Source organism: Podarcis bocagei (assembly GCF_964188305.1).
Source record: "Podarcis bocagei genome assembly, chromosome: 1".
NCBI lineage: Eukaryota > Metazoa > Chordata > Lepidosauria > Squamata > Lacertidae > Podarcis > Podarcis bocagei.
In genome coordinates this window covers 32,712,223-32,731,699 of record NC_138125.1, presented here as the reverse complement: position 1 = coordinate 32,731,699, position 19,477 = coordinate 32,712,223, and the positions used below count along the sequence as shown (strand labels likewise).

The 19,477-nt window shown below is 43.3% G+C and overlaps 1 protein-coding gene across 1 annotated transcript in view; it reads right to left on the bottom strand.

Moving 5' to 3' along the window:
• LTBP2 (latent transforming growth factor beta binding protein 2) overlaps positions 1–18,982 on the bottom strand; it is a 140,821-nt gene extending 121,839 nt beyond the window's left edge. Inside the window, exons 1-2 of the mRNA XM_081207648.1 lie at positions 17,963–18,982; positions 9,873–9,943 (exon numbers count right to left, since the gene is read on the bottom strand). Of these exons, the coding sequence (XP_081063774.1) occupies positions 9,873–9,943; positions 17,963–18,486 (595 nt within the window). The 5' untranslated portion in view covers positions 18,487–18,982. The remainder of the gene's footprint in view (positions 1–9,872; positions 9,944–17,962) is intronic.
• Positions 18,983–19,477: the final 495 nt, after the last annotated feature.

The window sequence follows — 19,477 nt, the reverse complement described above, 5'->3', positions numbered from 1 at the left end:
TATCACTGGCTCACATTAAATACCAAAGTTGGTTCTAATAATGTATTAGATGCCCAGTGATTTTTAAACATACATCTAGCTGAGGAATATACTGTTTTAACATTTTCATTTTCCTTCCCTTGAACAGTGGGACTTTCTGAGCAGTCTTTGTCAAGGTCAGTTCACTTTGAACAACAGCATGCTGAAGACTCAAGGTGTTTTCATAATAACTTCTTTATTTACAAACATACAGATTAAGTAAGCAGCGCTAGATTCACAAAAATCCAGTCCTTTCTCCACAAAACCATCTCCCTTCCATCCTATACCCCTTAGGACAGGGGGTAGCCAGTGTGGCACCCTCTAGATCTTGCTAAATCAGAACAATAATCCTTGACTGTTGCCAATGCTGGCTGGGACTGATGGGAGTTGTAGTCTCAACTTCATCTAGAGGGCACATTGGCTATCCCTGTTTTAGCGACTCTGTCAGAACCAAACCACCGCTTCTTGCTCTTCTTCTTGCCCCTGTTCCTCACACTCAGTCCAGACAACTCAGCACCACCATGTTCAGACTTCTCTACAGCAAGAACCTACAAGACAGTTCAGTGGTTGGCTACAGCACCTTGGAAAGCTCCAAATGTGCAACTAACTGCAACAAAGGGCTCATCCAGACTTGCTTTTGTGCTGCGCTTTCCAGACACAGGTCTGCACTTTAAAGCTCCATGCCTGGGGGTTGTTTTTTGTCCCAACACTTTCTCCACATTTTACCACTGAATCAAAGCAAATGGCAATCTGCAGAAAACCCAGTTGCTATTTGCTCTAGTTCAGCAGTAAAGCATTGGCACAAAAAACATCAACGATTGGTCACAGAGGTTTAAAACCTTGTCCTGTGGCTAGAAAACATGGCACAAAAGAAGTCTGGATGAGCTCAAAGGTCACATTCACACTGTAAGACATCCTGCCTAGTTTTTGGCTCTTAATCAGTCAGAAGGCAGGTCAAGGAATAAGGATCCATCCTGTGTTGGATGGAGTAACATTCCCCCTGAAGATGCATGTTCACGGTTTGGGAATGCTCCTGGACTCAGCCCTAAGCATGGATGCTCAGCATTCAAGATGATCTTAACAGGTTGGAAAACTGAATTTCTATAGGGACAAACATAAGATTCTACACTTAGGCCAAAGGAAGTATACTGGTTCTGCAAGGCTTTGGCAAACCTTTGGCTTTACACAAAGTTTTGCTAAAGGGCCGCTGGGGACAGAGAGGCAATTGGTCTCTTTGCTACTTGCATACAGTGGTACTTCGGGTTAAGAACTTAATTCGTTCTGGAGGTCTGTTCTTAACCTGAAACTGTTATTAACCTGAGGTGCCACTTTAGCTAATGGGGCCTCCTGCTGCCACCACTGCATGATTTCTGTTCTCATCCTGAAGCAAAGTTCTTAACCTGAGGTACTATTTCTGGTTTAGTGGAGTCTGTAACCTGAAGCATCTGTAACCCGAGGTACCACTGTACTTGCAATTCCCCCTATTAGTCACTGACCTTATGGAGAACCTTAAGCCAAAACAGGTACATAAAAATAACCAAACAGTAAAGTTTCCTCCTCTCCCTGCAGTTTCTGTGCTAAGTTTAACTTGCCTCTAATCCTCCCACTTTCAGAGCAATGCTGCTGCCTGGTAGGGCATTCTCTCTCTCTCTCTCTCTCTCTCTCTCTCCCCCCCCCCCCCTGGGCATGCTGATGAATCCTGCACTTCCACATCATGCAAACGGATTTTGACAAAGCAGAATCAGCCTCCATCTCCACTCCAGCACAAGCCTTGGCACGTTCAGACTAACAGCAGGAGCACTTGAGTGAGTGGAAGGCTTTAATCAGCCAGCAGCTTTGAAAACTAAGAGCTCGGAAGTGATACAGCCCAAAAGATAAGGTTATAAAAAGGCAGGCGGAGAAAGTATGACACTACCCTAAGAAGAAAGGGAAGAAGTTTAAGTGGAAGGAGACTCCCGGCTGTGTAAGTAGGCACTGAATCCAGTCCTGGGCATGGTCTTGAACTGTCAGATCAGACAAATCTAAGCAGTTCAAATGCTTGTGCCACTTCGCACTTTTAGCCTACTTATGGAATACTGTTATAACGTTTTCAGGCCACATGTCCCTGAAAACAGAGGATGGATTTGAACATAGTGCTATATGGGGCATCCACATGGGGAATGAAGTCTGCTTGCATAACAGGATTTTTCCTCCCTGTCCTCCCCTTGCACACACCCCCCCAAACCTATTATGGGAGTTCCTGCCAGGGGCGAAACTAGGCTTTATTTCACCCAGGTCAAAGACCCAGTTTGGCACCCCTCATGTGTATTTGCATACACACACATGCTGGGAGACTCAATGGTGCCCCTCTGGTGTCCCGGTAGCTATGGCTCTGGTGTCCCCCCCCCAACCACATTTCAGGACTGCAGGGAGTCCACAGGGAGTAAAGAGGAAGGGGAAGTCCTGTTGTATGACTGGATCTCATTCTGCATAAACACAAACTTAGTTGAATCCCACCTATAACATACTGGGTGAAATTCAACATACTGTAGCACTAAGGAGATCGCTCCATCAGTAAGTACAAGGATTTTTCCTCTCCTCTCCCCGTGTGCTGTTCTGGAGTGCGGAGGTTTGCAGGTGGAGGAAAGGGGAGAAGTTTGCACAAGCTTCTGCTAGCAGGTCCGATTAGAATCTGGCCCATTGCTTTTAGCATTTCATTTCTAACCGTTTTAATTGTACCATTTTAGAGTTAGTATTTCCGTATTATATTCCCTTTTATATGCCACTTTGAATGTATTCCTACAGAAGGATGATGACAACAACAACACCACCAATGTAGTTTATTAATTATCCCTGGTCCACTGGTTATGGCAAAAACTACCAACTTCCACAATACACTAGAATGCTAGTACTGAATACTCTGCAGTTCTGGAAAGCAAGCTCATTTCACAGGGAATAATCCTTCCTTCTGTGGGTGCATTTGTGGACCCACCCAGAGTGGGACAGTGTGCTGATCTCCCTCACCACACTCAGTGTGTGCACATGAGCATTCAGATCCTTACAGATATGTGTGGTGTGTGACCATGTGGCGAAGGTTCATGACCCAACATTCTGGTGGACAGCATGTGCTCATGTAACACTGTAGCCCTTGGAGTCAGCCAATTAGTCATATTTGTAACAGTTCCACAGCATTGTCTTCTGCCTTGAAATTCTCTATGAATTTCTCATTGTGTAATATACAAAGCTGTCATATACCAAGTCAGATTTTTCATGTGTCTGATCTGGTGCCATCTACTCAGACTTGCAGTATCTCTCCAAAATTTCAGTCCAAAACCATTTTTTCTAGCCTGCTACCTTTTAGTTAGAGTTACAGTGGTGAGATTATTGAATTTGGGACCTTGTGTACACAAAATGCATGCTGCACTGGAATGTGTTTCTTCATGGCCAGATCCCACAACTTGGTTGCCTTAGCAGCATTTACCCCTTATTATTTCAGACATTCTGCAAAGGGTTACTATGGCTATTCCTGTGCTGTTTCTGAATCAAGGACACAAGCAGCTCCCAAGAGGCCTACTTTAAGAATTCCACAGAGAAAAATGCTCCAGTTGAGTCATTGTTCCCATCTGACTATCGTGATACTGCTAGGGCCCTACTCAGTTGCAACCACCCAGTCAAGTAGTTCAGAAAGCTTTTCCCAGAGGTTTCTTACTTTGAGGTGAAGAAAAATAGTAAGTAGATGACAGAAATGAAGCACTTTTGGGGAGAGGCACTGCACTCTGACAACGAAACAGAAGAAGCTAGAAGATACCGGTAAGTACTGATATCTTTGGCCACCTCATGAGAAGAGAAGACTCCCTGGAAAAGACCCTGATGTTGAGAAAGATGGAGGGCACAAGGAGAAGGGGACGACAGAGGACGAGATGGTTGGATAGTGTACTCGAAGCTACCAGCATGAGTTTGACCAAACTGCGGGAGGCAGTGGAAGATAGAAGTGCCTGGCGTGCTCTGGTCCATGGGGTCACAAAGAGTCGGACATGACTAAACGACTAAACAACAACACTGATATCTTTGGGGGCAGGAAGAGAGATCTGAAAAGGGTTTAATTTTCTTGGCTGAGCATGAGCAACCTCAATCCACTCTTTTTGTCAAAACAAATTGTCCAACACGCAGTTAATGAGCAGTCCAGCACATGATCAGAGTGTACCTGAATTAATTGCTCAGAAACACAGGACATATGAAGATCTGTGGGAACCACTTGGTAAATTATCGTTTCAGCACTTGCAGGCTTTGGGGAGAAGGCAGACTTCATCCCTAGCTCACCACACTGAAGTCCTGGCAGCAGAGATTTGGGAATCTGTAACACCTTCTTCAAGTCTTGTTCCCCTTCTGTCTTATCATCCATTTCACACACAAAGGATAACTAGCTAGGCAAGGAGTTGGTGTGACATCCCAGCATGGACAAGTAACAGTGTGGCAGTGTCTGACTTCAAGGAATGCAGATGAGCTCAATGGAAACGTGTCTAAATTTCATGCAAACAGAATGCAGCCATAATGATAATATATAATGAGAAAGGTCGCCACATGATGGCAGCTACCCATTTATGCTTCTTAAAATCTGGGCAACAGCAGTAAAGGCACAAGGCAAGAGGACTATAGCAGGAATATCAAAGGATGGATGATGACAGCGTTAAGTACAGCAAGAATTTGAGAGTGGTAATTCAGTTCATATTATTGGATCTGTCCTGCCAGGTTCTCATTCAAACGCAATGCAATCTCAATGCTCATTTTATTCAAAACTTCAGAAATATGTTTTCAATATCCTTGTGTCATTAGCACAATGGCAGAGTCATCAAGAGAAAATCCAATTAGTAAACATCATGGTTGCAATGTGTGAGAGGCTCCAGCAGGAACAAGGCAATGGCATGTGTGCAACACTGCTGTGGTTTACTTAGTCAACCACCATGCATTTAGTATAGCAGCCAGAATAATTTCTCTTTCTCTTTTTGTTTCACCCACCCATCTCACACACATCCAAATTAAACACTTAAGTTTTCTGCAAGAAACAATATGGGATCATCTAGGCAACAAGGGAACTTTCTAGGAAAGCATTCAGGAAAAGAAAGCTGAAGCAAAGAGCCTTCCTTTCTCAAGTTATTTTAACCCAGAGATGGCTAACCTGTGGTCCTCCAGATTTTGTTGGATTGTAATTCTCACCATCCCCTGCCATGCTAGAGTTGGAATTCAACATCTGGAAAGTCTCAGATTAGCTATTCCACTTTTAGCCATTATATCTGGCCATTCTCAGTTAAATGTGATTGTTATGAATTCTGCCTGTATAGCATTATGTAATAATGTTATGCTAACTTTTTAAACATGGCTTCCAATCACACCTACCGTACTCAATACACAATGGTTCGAAGAAGTATTATTGAAGTCATATTGGGACTCAGCTGAATCTTTTTAATATGGTGTTTTTTAAATGTTTAACACAATTAACACTGGTAGCCAAAACACAATTTTACAGATCACGTGGTCAATAATAAAATTTAAGAGTAAGTAATCAGGCTGCAACTAATAAAGGGTACTGCTATTACAGAAGAAACAACTATAAAAACAAGTACCATTTAATCTCTCTCTGTTGGTACAACCTTTTCACTTTTACTTGCCTCTCCCACCAAATCTTTATCATCCAAGAGTCTTCTCATGTTGATGCATATGAGGGAAGTTGTTCAAACTGAGAGCATGCTAAGGGATGTAATGCAATGACAAGACCTATTTTCATTATGCAATGACAAGTCCTATTCAGCACATTGGCAGATGGACAACTCCAACCCCACTAGCCAGGCATCTAATAGCTGCCAGATCTTTCAGATTTCACACCCTTGCTATACGTGCATAGTGCCAGTTTTTTAAAGGCTGAAAGCACCTGTTTCTTTACTTTAAATCAAAGGAAGGGGATGGCCTTGAAAACGACTCTACATCTGAATACAGGCCATTATTTTTGTGACTGATCATCATCTACTTTGCTGCCATTAGCTACTGGTTTGTTCGCAGTCCATGCAACAAATTATAGCCATCATTATTCAATTCAGTTTAGTCACACTTTCCCCTTGCTCTGCAGAAAATAAAGAGTGCCTTTTTCCTGCTTCTGCCCTTGCTCTTAACATTGCTGTCTGTACTGCTGATCCACTTTCTTCTACATTAAGAAAAACTTGTTTATGCAATTTCAGTCCTATGTTCTACTTAGGTGGACAAATTCACGAAGGATTAATAGCAGCTATTCCAGTTGACTATATGCTGCCCTCAAGGTTCAGAGGCACTATGCCTCTGAACACTAGTTGCTGGGAATCATGATCAGGGAAGTGCTATTGTGTTCCTGTCCTGCTTCTGGGCTTCCCATAGACTGACCACCATGGGAAACAGGATGCTAGACTAAATAGGCCTTTGGTCTGATCCAGCTGTGTTTTGATGCTTTCTGACTGCTAAAATTGGAAGCACACACTCCTTATTTTTTTCCATTTGCCATGCTTTTGTGTTTGGTGAAATTATTCTGGTACAAGACAAAGCCACACAAACTGGCATTTTGGTTATTCAGAGTAACCTGGACCTAATGCAAGGTCTTGGAGCTTTGAACCCAGCTAATGCTACTTCCATTTTGCAAAAATGTAGAATGTGTTGCATGCTTTCCTATACCTTAGCCAAAGAGCCCCACCCTTCACAGAATATAAGGAATGCCCACTCCAAGTTTAGAAAAGCAAAATGCTAATAGATACTACAAAGCTAGCCCAGAGCCATGACATGTTTGTCAAGGAGACATTAATTTCTTTTTCACTATTGCCTCTATTATTTCCCATGAGTCTTCATTATTTCTAATGAAAGAAGATTGATTTACAGCAGTGATGGGAAACTTGTGGTTCTTCAGATATCTGGGGGCACAATTCCCACTATTTCTGACCATTAGCCATGCTGGCTGGAGCTGATGGGAGTTGGTGTCCCAAAACATCTCGTGGAACACAAGTTTCTCACCACCAAATTACAGAATTAAACAGAAGAGTAGTTCTGTCCTGGTCTATGATTATTTTCCCAACAGTGAAAATGTCACATGAAAAATGTAACATGAAAAAAGGCATTCCTGGGCATTCAGTGGTGAATAGTCAATCTTAGAGCCCAGACCTTCATAATAAGCTGGGCACAGAAAGTAAAGAATGAAGTGATGATTTCAAAACTGGCATGGGAAATAACTCCATTTGGTTTGCATTTTAAAAGTGAACCAACTTAATGTTAAAAACCAACTTAATTTTAAAAGTGAACCACCTCCCAGATTAATGCATGGATTTGAATGAAATTTAAATCCAGATTTTGCATTTCTCCAAATGCTTTGTGATAATGTTCTCAGCTCAAAAATTGTAGAAACATGCATTAAAATGAACATCTTAGGATAAAATATGCTTAGACATGGATAGGTAAAGGTAAAGGTACCCTTGCCCATATGGGCCAGTCGTGTCCGACTCTAGGGTTGTGCGCCCATCTCACTTAAGAGGCCGGGGGCCAGCGCTGTCCAGAGACACTTCCGGGTCACGTGGCCAGCGTGACAAGCTGCATCTGGCGAGCCAGCGCAACACACGGAAACGCCGTTTACCTTCCCGCCAGTAAGCGGTCCCTATTTATCTACTTGCACCCAGGGGTGCTTTCAAACTGCTAGGTTGGCAGGCGCTGGGACCGAGCAACGGGAGCGCACCCCGCCGCGGGGATTTGAACCACCGACCTTTCAATCGGCAAGTCCTAGGCACTGAGGTTTTACCCACAGTGCCACCCGCGTCCCTTAGACATGGATACATTGAAATAAAAATATGCTTAAACATGCATACACTGAGAAGTCCTGTTGTTACTTTAACATATATAATTCTTTTTATATGTGCAGTTGTTTTAACTATTTTCCTGTATGTTCTTATTATATTGTAAATTGGTTCAGGATGCCTCGTGGGAAGCGATTCATAAATGAAGTAAATAGTAATCATAAAAGACACAAATTTAAATACAGTATGGTTATTTAAAAAAAAACAACTTCACAGATTAATGAGGAAGTAGGACAGAACAGAGACAGAAATAGATTGATCCATCCCTATTCCAAACAAAACTCTGAAGTATTGTTCTGGGCAGCATGGTGAAGTTGTTCAGACAGGTGATTGTGTGGAGAACTGTGATATTGGAAGCAGCGAGTGCTAAATATGAATGTGGATGAGATTAAGTACTTCTTTATCATTCTTCTGGGGTTTTAGGGGATTGCCATGTTTGGAAGTTTAAAAGCATGCCTTTATACAAAGGTTAGCATAACGGACCAGTAACCTATGGGCTGCCCTGATTTACAGTGTAATGAACTGCATCCCCAAGTTTCCAGCTCATATGGTTAATGATGTCATCATGGCCTCCCCATGAGCCCTTGTAAATCACTCCACTCTGTCCCTGTACCTATGAATATACTGAAAGTAAAACAGCCCTGCGGAAGGCCTCAGCTTACAAGATCCCATGTTTAAAATTAGAGAGGAATTGTTGAAGCAATAGCCTAAGCTGGTGGGGCAGGGGGTGGGGATTCCCACTAGGATAGTCTCCGGGAAGCTATAAAGTGGAGGCAGAGATTTTCAGAGTCACCCAGTTTCAGATTAAACCCTTCTGCTCGGACCTCTTTAATAGATCAGCTCTCAGGAAAGTAACTGATTGGCAACCAAACAAAGACCTATGATCTCTCCCTATTATCTCCCTTGAGTGCAGTCATGCCCCATGAAAGACAGATTATCACATCCCTGCCTCTCCCAGTGCAGCCTTTTAACGAATTTTAATGAGCAAGTGGTTAAACTTCCTCATGTTCTGGAACCAATCAGAACCATCACTTCGTGCAAAGGTTGTCCTTGTAATCATGTAACCTCATCCAGAAACTTGTCTGTGAGCCTTTCTTCACTCCCTTATGGCTTCCAGTTCCTGTTATTGTGGTTCAACATTGCAGGGAAAAACCAGAAACACAGGAGCAAGTGCCCACATACAGAAAAGGTACTGCCTTATGTGTGGGTTTGTGTATTTCTCTCCCTCTATGTGGACTGCGCCATCTGCACTATCCCCATGATTCCCCCAGTCAGCTACTTTTGACTACTTCTGTATGTTGTCTGTAGCCAGGAAAAGAAACCAATCAACCCAATATGATTGGTATTAATTCCTTTTGTTGTTGTTGTTCTTTAAGATTGCAAGCGATACGTAATTAAAGTTTTCTTTTTACATTGTTTTGGCATTTCCTTTACATTGAAATAAATGTAAGTTACGTAAGCTATATAGTTTCAAAACTTGTGTTAAATAGAGGACAGCAAGACAAGTAACATAGCATTCGGCAGAAATGGAACTGCATCGCTGATTATGACAAATACAGGTTGGAGCAGAAATGGCTACCCTCTTAAATCACTAGCAATAACTTAGGTAGGTCTAGGTAGAAATCCCTCCCACGACACCTTATGTGGTGACACGCCTCTCTCATCCTACAAATCCATCCTTTTGCATTAAACCTGTGTTTTAATACACCACAAGAAAACTTTAGTCAACACACATGTTCATTTGAATGCCTGAACGCATCTATTTGTGTGTGGGCTCCCTTCAGGCCCAGTTTTGTGGTCATTTTCTATTCAGCTGGTTCATTCCATAAGTGAATGGGGGAGAAACAGTATGTTTCTATGACCATCATCCCCACCCCAAAGCTTGTTGACCACACTTCTTAAGTGCCTGAACAGGACATAGGTGCACCTGTGCCCCTTACTATGGGAACTGAGATTGTATAATACAGCACTTCCTAATATAATAATCACTGAGAAGATGATTTTATTCTTTATACTCACGTTTAATACACCGATTGGTCCCAGGAGCTGTTGTCCACCCTGAGCAGCACTGACCCCCACAGACATTTGGCCTAGAAAGTTGAAAATAATAATAATTTAGGAATGGTACATTGGTTGCACCTTGAACCCCCTCTTCCTTATTTAGCTATTGTTATCTCCTTCCTAAAGTACCTGAACTTCCATTAAGAAACCTCAGCTGGCATCTGCATGGTTGAAATTTAAAAAGGAGAGATTCCCTCATCTACAGGTACCAGTGACAAGAATGACATTTGTGATACATATGGTTTTAGAGCAGGGATAGGGAACCTGGGGCATTCCAGATATATATATATAAATTTTCCAATATAAAATTATACAAAGAAAACATCCAATTTATCACCAACATCATCTTTTTGGACTTCCATCAACTCGTCCAATAATTCTCCGTCTTAATCACTTCTTTCACATTCCCTAATTGATATTGCACTATAATGATAGCCTTAATCTACCTTATTTTTTATACAATATTTCTACTATTAATTTTTCACAGAACTTCCTGAAAACTTACAAACGTTATCTGGTCATTACATATACTTTTCATATAATCTGTAAATTTAGTCCAGTCTTCAGTGAATTTCTGGTCTCGCCGGTTCCGGATCCTTCCTGTTAATTTATCAAGTTCTGTGTATTCCATTAATTTCATTCTCCACTCTTCGATCGTTGGTAATTCTTCTTGTTTCCATTTCTGGGCCAGTAATATTCTTGCTGCTGTTACTGCATACAAAAACAACTTCCATTCTTTCTTACTGATTTCATTTCCTATTATTCCTAACAGAAATGCTTCTGGTTTCTTTACAAATGTATATTTCAACATTTTTAAAAACTCATTATATATCATTTCCCAGAAGCATTTCACTTTTTTGCATTCCCACCACATATGGTGAAATGTTCCCTCTTTTTCTTTACACTTCCAACATTTATTACTTACTTTATACATTTTTGCTAATTTTGCTGGTGTTACGTACCATCTATATATCATTCCAGATCTTGTTGGACTTCAACACATCTCAGCCTCATCCAGCATGGTCCATGATGAGGAATTAAAGGACTTGTAGTCTCAGGTCCCCTACTGCTGTTCTAGAGCAGGGTAGTAAATGTGGTGCCCTCAATATATTGTGGACTACAAAACCTATAATTCCTGACCACTGGTAATGCTGGATGGGGCTTCTGGGAGTTGTAGTCCAAAGCATACGGAGGGTTAGGGTGGTTATGCTAAACTACTCCAAGACATTATGTAGCATTGCTGTGTACTCTTGAACATATAGCAGAATCTAATGGGTGTTTCCTTTAAAAATTAAGAAGATTAGCCTTTTTTGTGCAATTTGTTGAAGTGTTTTTTCTAAGCTACTGACAACCTCAGCTTATGTTTTCCTCAGGCCAACCGTGTTACGGCAAAGAAGGCAGTAGCATAGCTTCCTATTCCTGCTCAAGGATTTGTAAACTGGGATCTTGCAAAACTGATGGAGAGGAGTGCAAAGTAGGAAAACATTTCCGGTACTTTCCTCAACTTATTGGCACAACCTGGCAGCAATTCCTGTAGGCAGAAAGACTCACCATGCTACGAGAAAAGCTCTGGCTGTAAACCAAACCAGCAATTCCTGATGGAATAAGCTCCAGAACCTTGGCATACAGTAAGTCCCATTGGAATCTAGTACACATGCGCAGCTTGTTCACATTAAAAACAAGTTATATTGCCCACACCTGGCTATCTTCCTTAGGATAAAAAAGCTGCTTAAACACACACATACACCTTGCAGCAGCATGTCACAAACTTCCAATAACCATGTAACACTTTAACACAATTAAAGCCGGAAGCATACTTCTTTCTTACATACAAAACAGTTTCCTTCTACAAATGTATAAGGAAGAAGTGCCTTCCCACTGAGGACCCTGTTCCCTGTCATTCTTCTGACTGTGCTTCATGTTTGGAAACCTTGGCCAGTGATCCATGCAGAGAAACAACAGCCTCCTATGAGGAACAGTAGTTCTGCTGCATCTCTGCATTGGGAACAGCTGAATGATCACTTCACAGCTGATGTAGACACACAGCAGAATTACTACCTGATAATGCAGTAGCCACTGACTAGTAAATGGGCAATGGGAAGAAGCCCTATGTCCATCCAGGTGGTCAAAGGGAGGGGGAGACTGTACACTTTACAGCTGGTGATTGTACACCAGCAGTGTTGCAGGCGAAGGGCTGCAAGGTTAGCACCATGCAGGGAAACAGCTGTTCTGTGAAAGGTCATACAGTTCTCAGCAGCCTTAACAAACTACACTCCCTAGGATTCTTTGGGGGAAGCCCTGACTGTTAAAGGGGCTAAGGAGTGCTTTAGATGTATGGCATGGGTGTTTGTTCATTCTCTCCCTCCCTCCCTCCTTCTCTCTCCCCCTATTTAAAGGCTAACTGATGCAAAGGAGAGCAAGGAGGGGAGGCTGTGGGCCCCTGCATTAAAGCGATGCATTGTTTACACAGTGGATTTTTCAGCAAGGGTAAAGAAGGTGTTCATTATAAGTAGGCAAAAGCTTCAGAACCTTAAAATAACTGTTCCTCTTCTTTTATGATGCTAACAATTCATAAACACTGAAGTACAGATGGACACTTGTTGGGTTTGGCACCAGGGTTATAGAGGTTATGAGGAAAACGCTGGTTCTTTCCATTCATTTCTTTGAAGGCCCATCTGGAAATGTGGCAGCCCTTCTTCAGAGGAAGGCTAGAAAGGTTTTAGGTCCTAGTGCCTGTTCTGTTAGGATACCTTCCACCACAAACCTGGTGCCCTCTAGATCTGGATACCCCTCACATGCTGATGAACATGGTGGAACACCAGGATCTCATCCGTCAGCTACACCCTCCACCATCCAGACGTTTGGCTTCAGTGCAAAGGGGCCAAATGAACATTCAGATGTACTCATCTAGAGCTTCTCCATACAAGTGGGGGACCCTGAGTCAATCAGGGTTCACCCTCACATGGAGAAGCCCTGTGGACAAACCTCCATCTGCATGCAGCCTCTTCACACTGATGTCAAACCTACACAGAACATAGCAGGCAGGCATGATCCTGTTCTCATCTCGTATGTTTTAAAATTTATGAAGGGGCATTATCATGTGAGCCCCTCCCTGTAGCTATCCACTTGTCAAAATTGACCCACAAAGTGTGTGGGGGGTGTTCTGCAGGGAGCACACTGGCAAAGCAGCAGAGAGCAGGATGGTACTATCTGTTCATCCTACATAGATCTGAGCAAGATTTAAACCATGCTCCATCAGCTTATGAGTGAAAAGTTAAACCCAGCTTCTTTGGCTACACACACCAGCTCCCAACACAGAGTTGAACCTCGTCTTCCACCCATTAGCTGACATGACCTTCCTATTGGAATAACACCAGCTAATTAACAGTTTGGTGTGGTTTTGGGGGAAACGGCCTCATGGGCCAAATTGGACTCCCTGGTGGGCCAAGACAGACTTGTGGCCTGGAGGCTCCCCAGCCCTGCTATAAAGGGTAAGGGCACTGTGGGTTAAACCACAGAGCCTAGGGCTTGCTGATCAGAAGGTCGGCGGTTTGAATCCCCTCGACAGGGTGAGCTCCTGTTGCTCGGTCCCTGCTCCTGCCAACCTAGCAGTTCAAAAGCACGTCAAAGTGCAAGTAGATAAATAGGTACCACTCTGGCGGGAAGGTAAATGGCATTTCCATGCACTGCTCTGGTTCGCCAGAAGCGGCTTAGTCATGCTGGCCACATGACCCAGAAAAACTGCCTGCAGACAAACGCCGGCTCCCTCAGCCGATAGAGCGAGATGAGCGCGCAACCCCAGAGTCATCCATGACTGGACCTAACAGTCAGGGGTCCTTTTACCTTTACTAGAACCACAGATTATGAAAGAAATTTGTTCTTCAGACCCCCAAGCAAATGTGATGCAACAGGGCAATCCCATATGGCAGCACACCTGGCTATTGTGACCAAGAATGCACTTGATGGAGAGTTGCAATTGATCCTGACTCTTCAGTCAATGGACACATGTGGTACATGACTGTCCAAATAAGCTACATGTTAAGAACCTTAGGTGTGCAACCAAAAAACATTATATGGGGTGCAGCTCCAAAACTATCCCCAGAATTAGAAAAATGCATGTGAACAGCCATCATTGGCAGGAGCAGCAGCAGCAGCAAAAGCACGTTGCACTGAGGATGGAGAAAGCTTTCTCCAGAGTTTTGAACTACATTTCCCATCAGTCCCAGCCAGTATGGCCAATGGTCAGGGGTGATGCATCTGGAGGGTGCCACATTAGGAAAGGCTGGAGTAAGGAAAGAGACATAGTCCACTTCCTATTAAAGAGCATTTTAATGGGTAACCTGCATGCTTTGTGGGTTCTGGCAGTGGCTTTGGGCTACGGAGATGACTAAAGGGGCTGTTACTTTCCCCTTGCACAATAAGCAACCGCCCGCCCCCCAAGCATCTGGTTATATTTAAACAATTTACTCAACATTTGAGTGGCTTGAATGTGGTGTGGTTTTCCTTGCCTCATAAAGAATTCAAAATAAATGCCTGCAGCTTTGAGGACCACAGCATGTTTATAGGAGGGAGAAGGATGATGCGCCAAGGAGAAGCCAGCATCTTACAAGTGAGCAGGGAAGCAGACTCCCCACCCACTCGTGCTGTGCTGGCTTTGTGGCATGCTCAACTAGCAATGCCCAGTCAGCCTGTGGATTCCCTACAAAGCAGGGGCTGAAGCAGGGGAAACTATGCCCCAGCTGTGGTTTTCCAGTTGAAACTGTCTCTATCTCTCTTTCTCTCTTTCCAGAAAGGGATATTTCCAATCACAGACCCTTGGTTTCAGGGGAAATAGGCAGAGGAAGAGCTCTGCTCCTCTCCCAACCCCCTGCCCCATTGTTAAGGATGGGTGGATATGTTAATTTCAATATCTCTCACTTTCTCATTTTTTTCCAACCATACGTTCAGCTGTCCACATTTCCACACCAGTTTGGATTTTTCATTTATTTTTAAGTCCTCGTGCAAGTTGATCAGCATTTTGGTGCAAAAGTTTCCTAATATGCAACATTGTGTGCACACAATTTTACCTAATGTACACATTTTTGCAAAGCAACTTTTCCTAACAGAATGCATTTTTCCATGTTATTTATAGGCACACACTGAGTAGTATATGCATTTTTGCACACAATCTGTAGCTGGAGAGCTGCATTCCAAAATTCAGAGAAGTGCAAATTCCGAAGAGTGTGTGTGTGTGTGTTTCAGTTTGCATCTTGTTGCCATAAATTGCAAACTGAACTGAATTTCTCCCTCATCTCAACCCACAGTGCACATTAAATTAACCATAGTTCAGTGGTAGAGCATCTGCTTTCCAGAAGAAGACGCCAGGTTCAATCCCTGACATTCCCAGGTAAGGCTGGGATAGACTCCCTATCTTAAATCCTGGAGAGACTCTGCCAGCCAGTGGAAGCCATCCTAATCAGTTTCTGATGTTCCTACACTCCTGGGAGCTGCTTTATAGTGATTCAACAGCAGATCCAATTCTGCATGCAGCTCTATGTCCAGCATGCATCAGCAAAGTAGTTTGCTGACTGCACTCCTTTTGAAGCCTTATTTACATGGGAATATAGGTAGAAGCAAGAGTAAGGATTGCCAAATACTCCGTTTTTTAAAAAAATGAAGCATATATTTGACATCTGTGAAGTTGACATTCTCTACACCAGTGTCCATGCGAGAGATCTTTGCTGGGATGAATTTATCTGGTCTGACCCTTAAGCAGTGTAGTACAAGCTAACACCTTCCTGAGGTCTGCTTTTCTTGCAGCCAGGGGAGCAAGACAACATTAAAGAGCCCAAACATGTGAGGAGGAAGGAGCTGACCCTCTCTCCCTACACTAGAGTCCTTTTCCAGAGTGTCACTATTTTTGGGTGGGATTCAATCACATATTGCTGGCAAATTCGGGTTGCACTGTTATACAGTGGTACCTCGGGTTACAGACACTTCAGGTTACAGACACTTCAGGTTACAGACTACGCTAACCCAGAAATAGTACCTCAGGTTAAGAACTTTGCTTCAGGATGAGAACAGAAATCATGTGGCGGCGGCACGGTAGCAGCAGGAGACCCCATTAGCTAAAGTGGTACCTCAGGTTAAGAACAGTTTCAGGTTAAGAACGGACCTCCAGAACAAATTAAGTTCTTAACCCAAGGTACCACTGGAGTTGCTTCTCACAAAAGTCATACTTTTTGTGATAAGCAAAGTGACAGGGAAATGCACTGGAAAATATGGAATAAGACTTGGGAATCAGTGAACACATGGCATTAGCCACAATCCATATCTGCCCTGTCATTTGTACACAGGAAATACTGGAAAGGGCACATGTGGGACATCAGCACCTCACAAAATGCTGGAGACAAGTTCAAGTGCTGGGCTGATAGCAGCACAGTGAATCACCAGAGTCTCTGAAAAGCAGCAGAGGGACCCAGCCTAACTCAGACAGAGAGCGCTCCCTAGGAGCAGATTTTAAAACAGCAACACAGCTTGATGGATGTTCATAAAAGCCTCCCTGTTCATCACTACAGCAGTTCTCAAACTTTGTGTGTGTGGACAACTTGAACAGTGCTGGGAGTCTTGGTGGACCATTTCCCTACTTGCATCATCATTAAAAAACAGCGCCGTGTTATTTATTTGTTTATATAAAAAATATTGATATGCCACTATATCACAAAAATATATCCAAGTGGTTTATAACATTGAAAAGATTTTTGAAAAAGGTAATAAAAGTGTAAAAATAAAACCAAAACATTCTCATGAACATCACAGGCCCTAGACCAATGCCTTGTTAGCCTTTTTGATAAATCTGATTCTGTTTAAAGCAGTCTCCAGTTCTGTTCTCAGAGAAAAAGCACCAAGCACATATATTCTCACCTGTTCTGCACCATTTCTATGAACCACCTGAAAGGAGCTTGTAGACCATCAGTGATCCACAGACCACAGTCTGAGAACATCTGCACTATACAAGCTCCTTGGAGAACACCTTGATGAAGAACATAATGCAGACAACTAAAATAATATTCCCACTACCACCAATGAAAAAAATGTAACCCCAGTAGTCCTATTTAATATATTACAAGTACATTCTAAATGGCCTGATATATTCCATGGGGCTGTAAGTTCAACACAGTTAAGCAAGCAATAATACTAATAAAGTAGACATCACAGAACCAAGAATTTTATGCAAGAAAAAGATGTGTGGGAACTATACTTTGTTTAGATTCGTTTTACATAGGTGGTCAGGTTACTTAACACCCTCTTCTTAAAAAAATCAACAGACCCATAGCATTAACAAAGGGGCAGTAACACAGGCACATCATAATGCACAGAAAACAGTCCATCTGCACACCAAAACCTTGACATGTGCAGCAAACCCCACAGCCTGGAAATCAAAGTGGATTATTATTATTTTTTGTACACACGAATGGCACATGAGTACTTTTTGAACATCTTGAGCAAAAGCACATCCACCACAATGACAGTGGGTGGGTGTGTTGAATGCACTGAGTGTCTCAATGTGCATGCATATTGCACAGGCAGTGAATAGGCCTTGGGCATGTATACAGTGTGTGTATATATATATATATATATATATATATATATACACACACACACACACACACACACACACACACACACCACACTGAAACTATCAGTTGTGACATTTCTAATCACCTTTAGGTACATCTCCCTCAAGTACAGATGACAGAAGAGCCTAAGCAGACCACAGATCATATTGTTGCTATGCATGGGACAGTGCTGTGCATTGTTGCTATACATTGCACGGTCTTAATATTCTTTTGTGATACAAGATCTGGCTAGTTCACTCTTTCTTTCAAAAAGGTGGGCATTTTCTAGGACAACATCATTGCAACTAGATTCTGGGTTAGGTGCCATGCCCTGATAACTAAAGTTTGACAGCAAAACTGCCATCATAGCTCTGCTCTGACTGTGAGGAAGCAGCTGTCAAATCTTGCAAGTACCTTGCTTGACAGTTTGAAAGCGGTTTCTGCACTTACCCTACCATTCGGCTTCGGGGGTTTTGCATCCTCGGCTGTGTCGCTGTCTGTGGCCTCGGCCCATTCCTTGGCCACTGGTGTGAGGTGTCCACTCTCTGTCTCTGTGGAGTCCAGCTTGGGCTTCTGCCAGGAGCATCAGCTCTTGTCCCAGGATTGATGGATTGGGATCTGACATTGGTGGGAGCAGGGAGCTTGCGGTCTGTGGGAGCAGAGTGTGGCTTTCTGTTTTCCCTCCCTGCCAAGTTTCTCACCCAGGCGTTAGAGGCTACATCCGTCTTAGGGGTGACAGGAACATGATCCAAGGGAGAAGGGGAACTGTGTACCTGGAACAAACTGAATACTTTGTTTGCGGGTCCTGAACTCCCCTGGCTCCGGAATCTCAGCTGAGTCGTTTCTCTGCTTCCGGAGTCAGCTCTGAAGGAAGGACTTGGGTCAAATTGCCCAGCAAAGTCTCTCTGACATTCGCCAACCCCTACAAAAAGAGCTACAGTAAATGGGAGAAGGCTCCTCCAGGATCCCTTCATGGTTTCTGTCCAAGAGGGAAAGCACTCAGTTCTTGAACTGGAAGTTTCATATAACTGAGAGTGCAACTGGAGTTTAGAAAAAAGAAGAGGAGGAGGAAGAAAGGGCAGCTGGGCTAAATTCCTCAGGCACGTTTGGAAGCCATTCACATCTTCAGGTACATGTAGGCAAAAGGCTTAATCAGTACCTGCTGTCTTGGAGGGGAAGGAATGCTCAGAGGGGCAGGAGCACAGAGAAAGCCCAACGGTGCAGGTTTCCCAAAGCTGCAGCTGCAGTCCTCATACCTTAGAAAGAATGAGAACGCCCCGTCTTTCCTCTCCCCGTCCCCTCTCTCCCTCTGGCTGTCAGAGCTTGTGTTCCTTGAAGACAGCTCCAAGCACCTTCTCACTTGCCTCTGGCACTGGCTGGCTCTGGAGAGGATGGACAGTTTTATTTTTGGAAACCTCCCCCTTTTGTGCCTTTTTGATGCTGACATCGCCCCTCTCCAGAGGACACAGCTCAGCCCCCCTCCTTACAAGAGACATTCCAGCAACACCCACTTTGGCAAAGGGAAACAATTTACAAGACAGAACTATTAACCCATGAGCAACCGGAGAAGCCCATTCAAAGCTTATGCAAAAAAAAGTTTGCTCTTAAAGTGAGTGTCCGTGTGTGTGTGTGTGTGTGTGTCCGTGTGTGTGTGTAACACACATACACGCTGTCTCTCTCTCTCTCACACACACACACCCATCATACTGAACAAATCTGCAAGTCGGCTTTCTGAATTTGCAGCACAAGCTAAAATTTCTGCGCAGTTGTAATTGTTTACTGAAGGTGGGGCAAAGGTGGGTATGAATGGATGCAAGACACAAGTGACAGGAATCCCCAGATCACAGGGTCTCTCTGCTCTCCGGAATAGCACTGTTTAATGAAGGCCAAACTAAACACTATGTTTTGTGTGGTTTCACTTGCTTCCTTTCTTTCTGAATAGGAGCAGCTGGTGCGTGTGTGCGG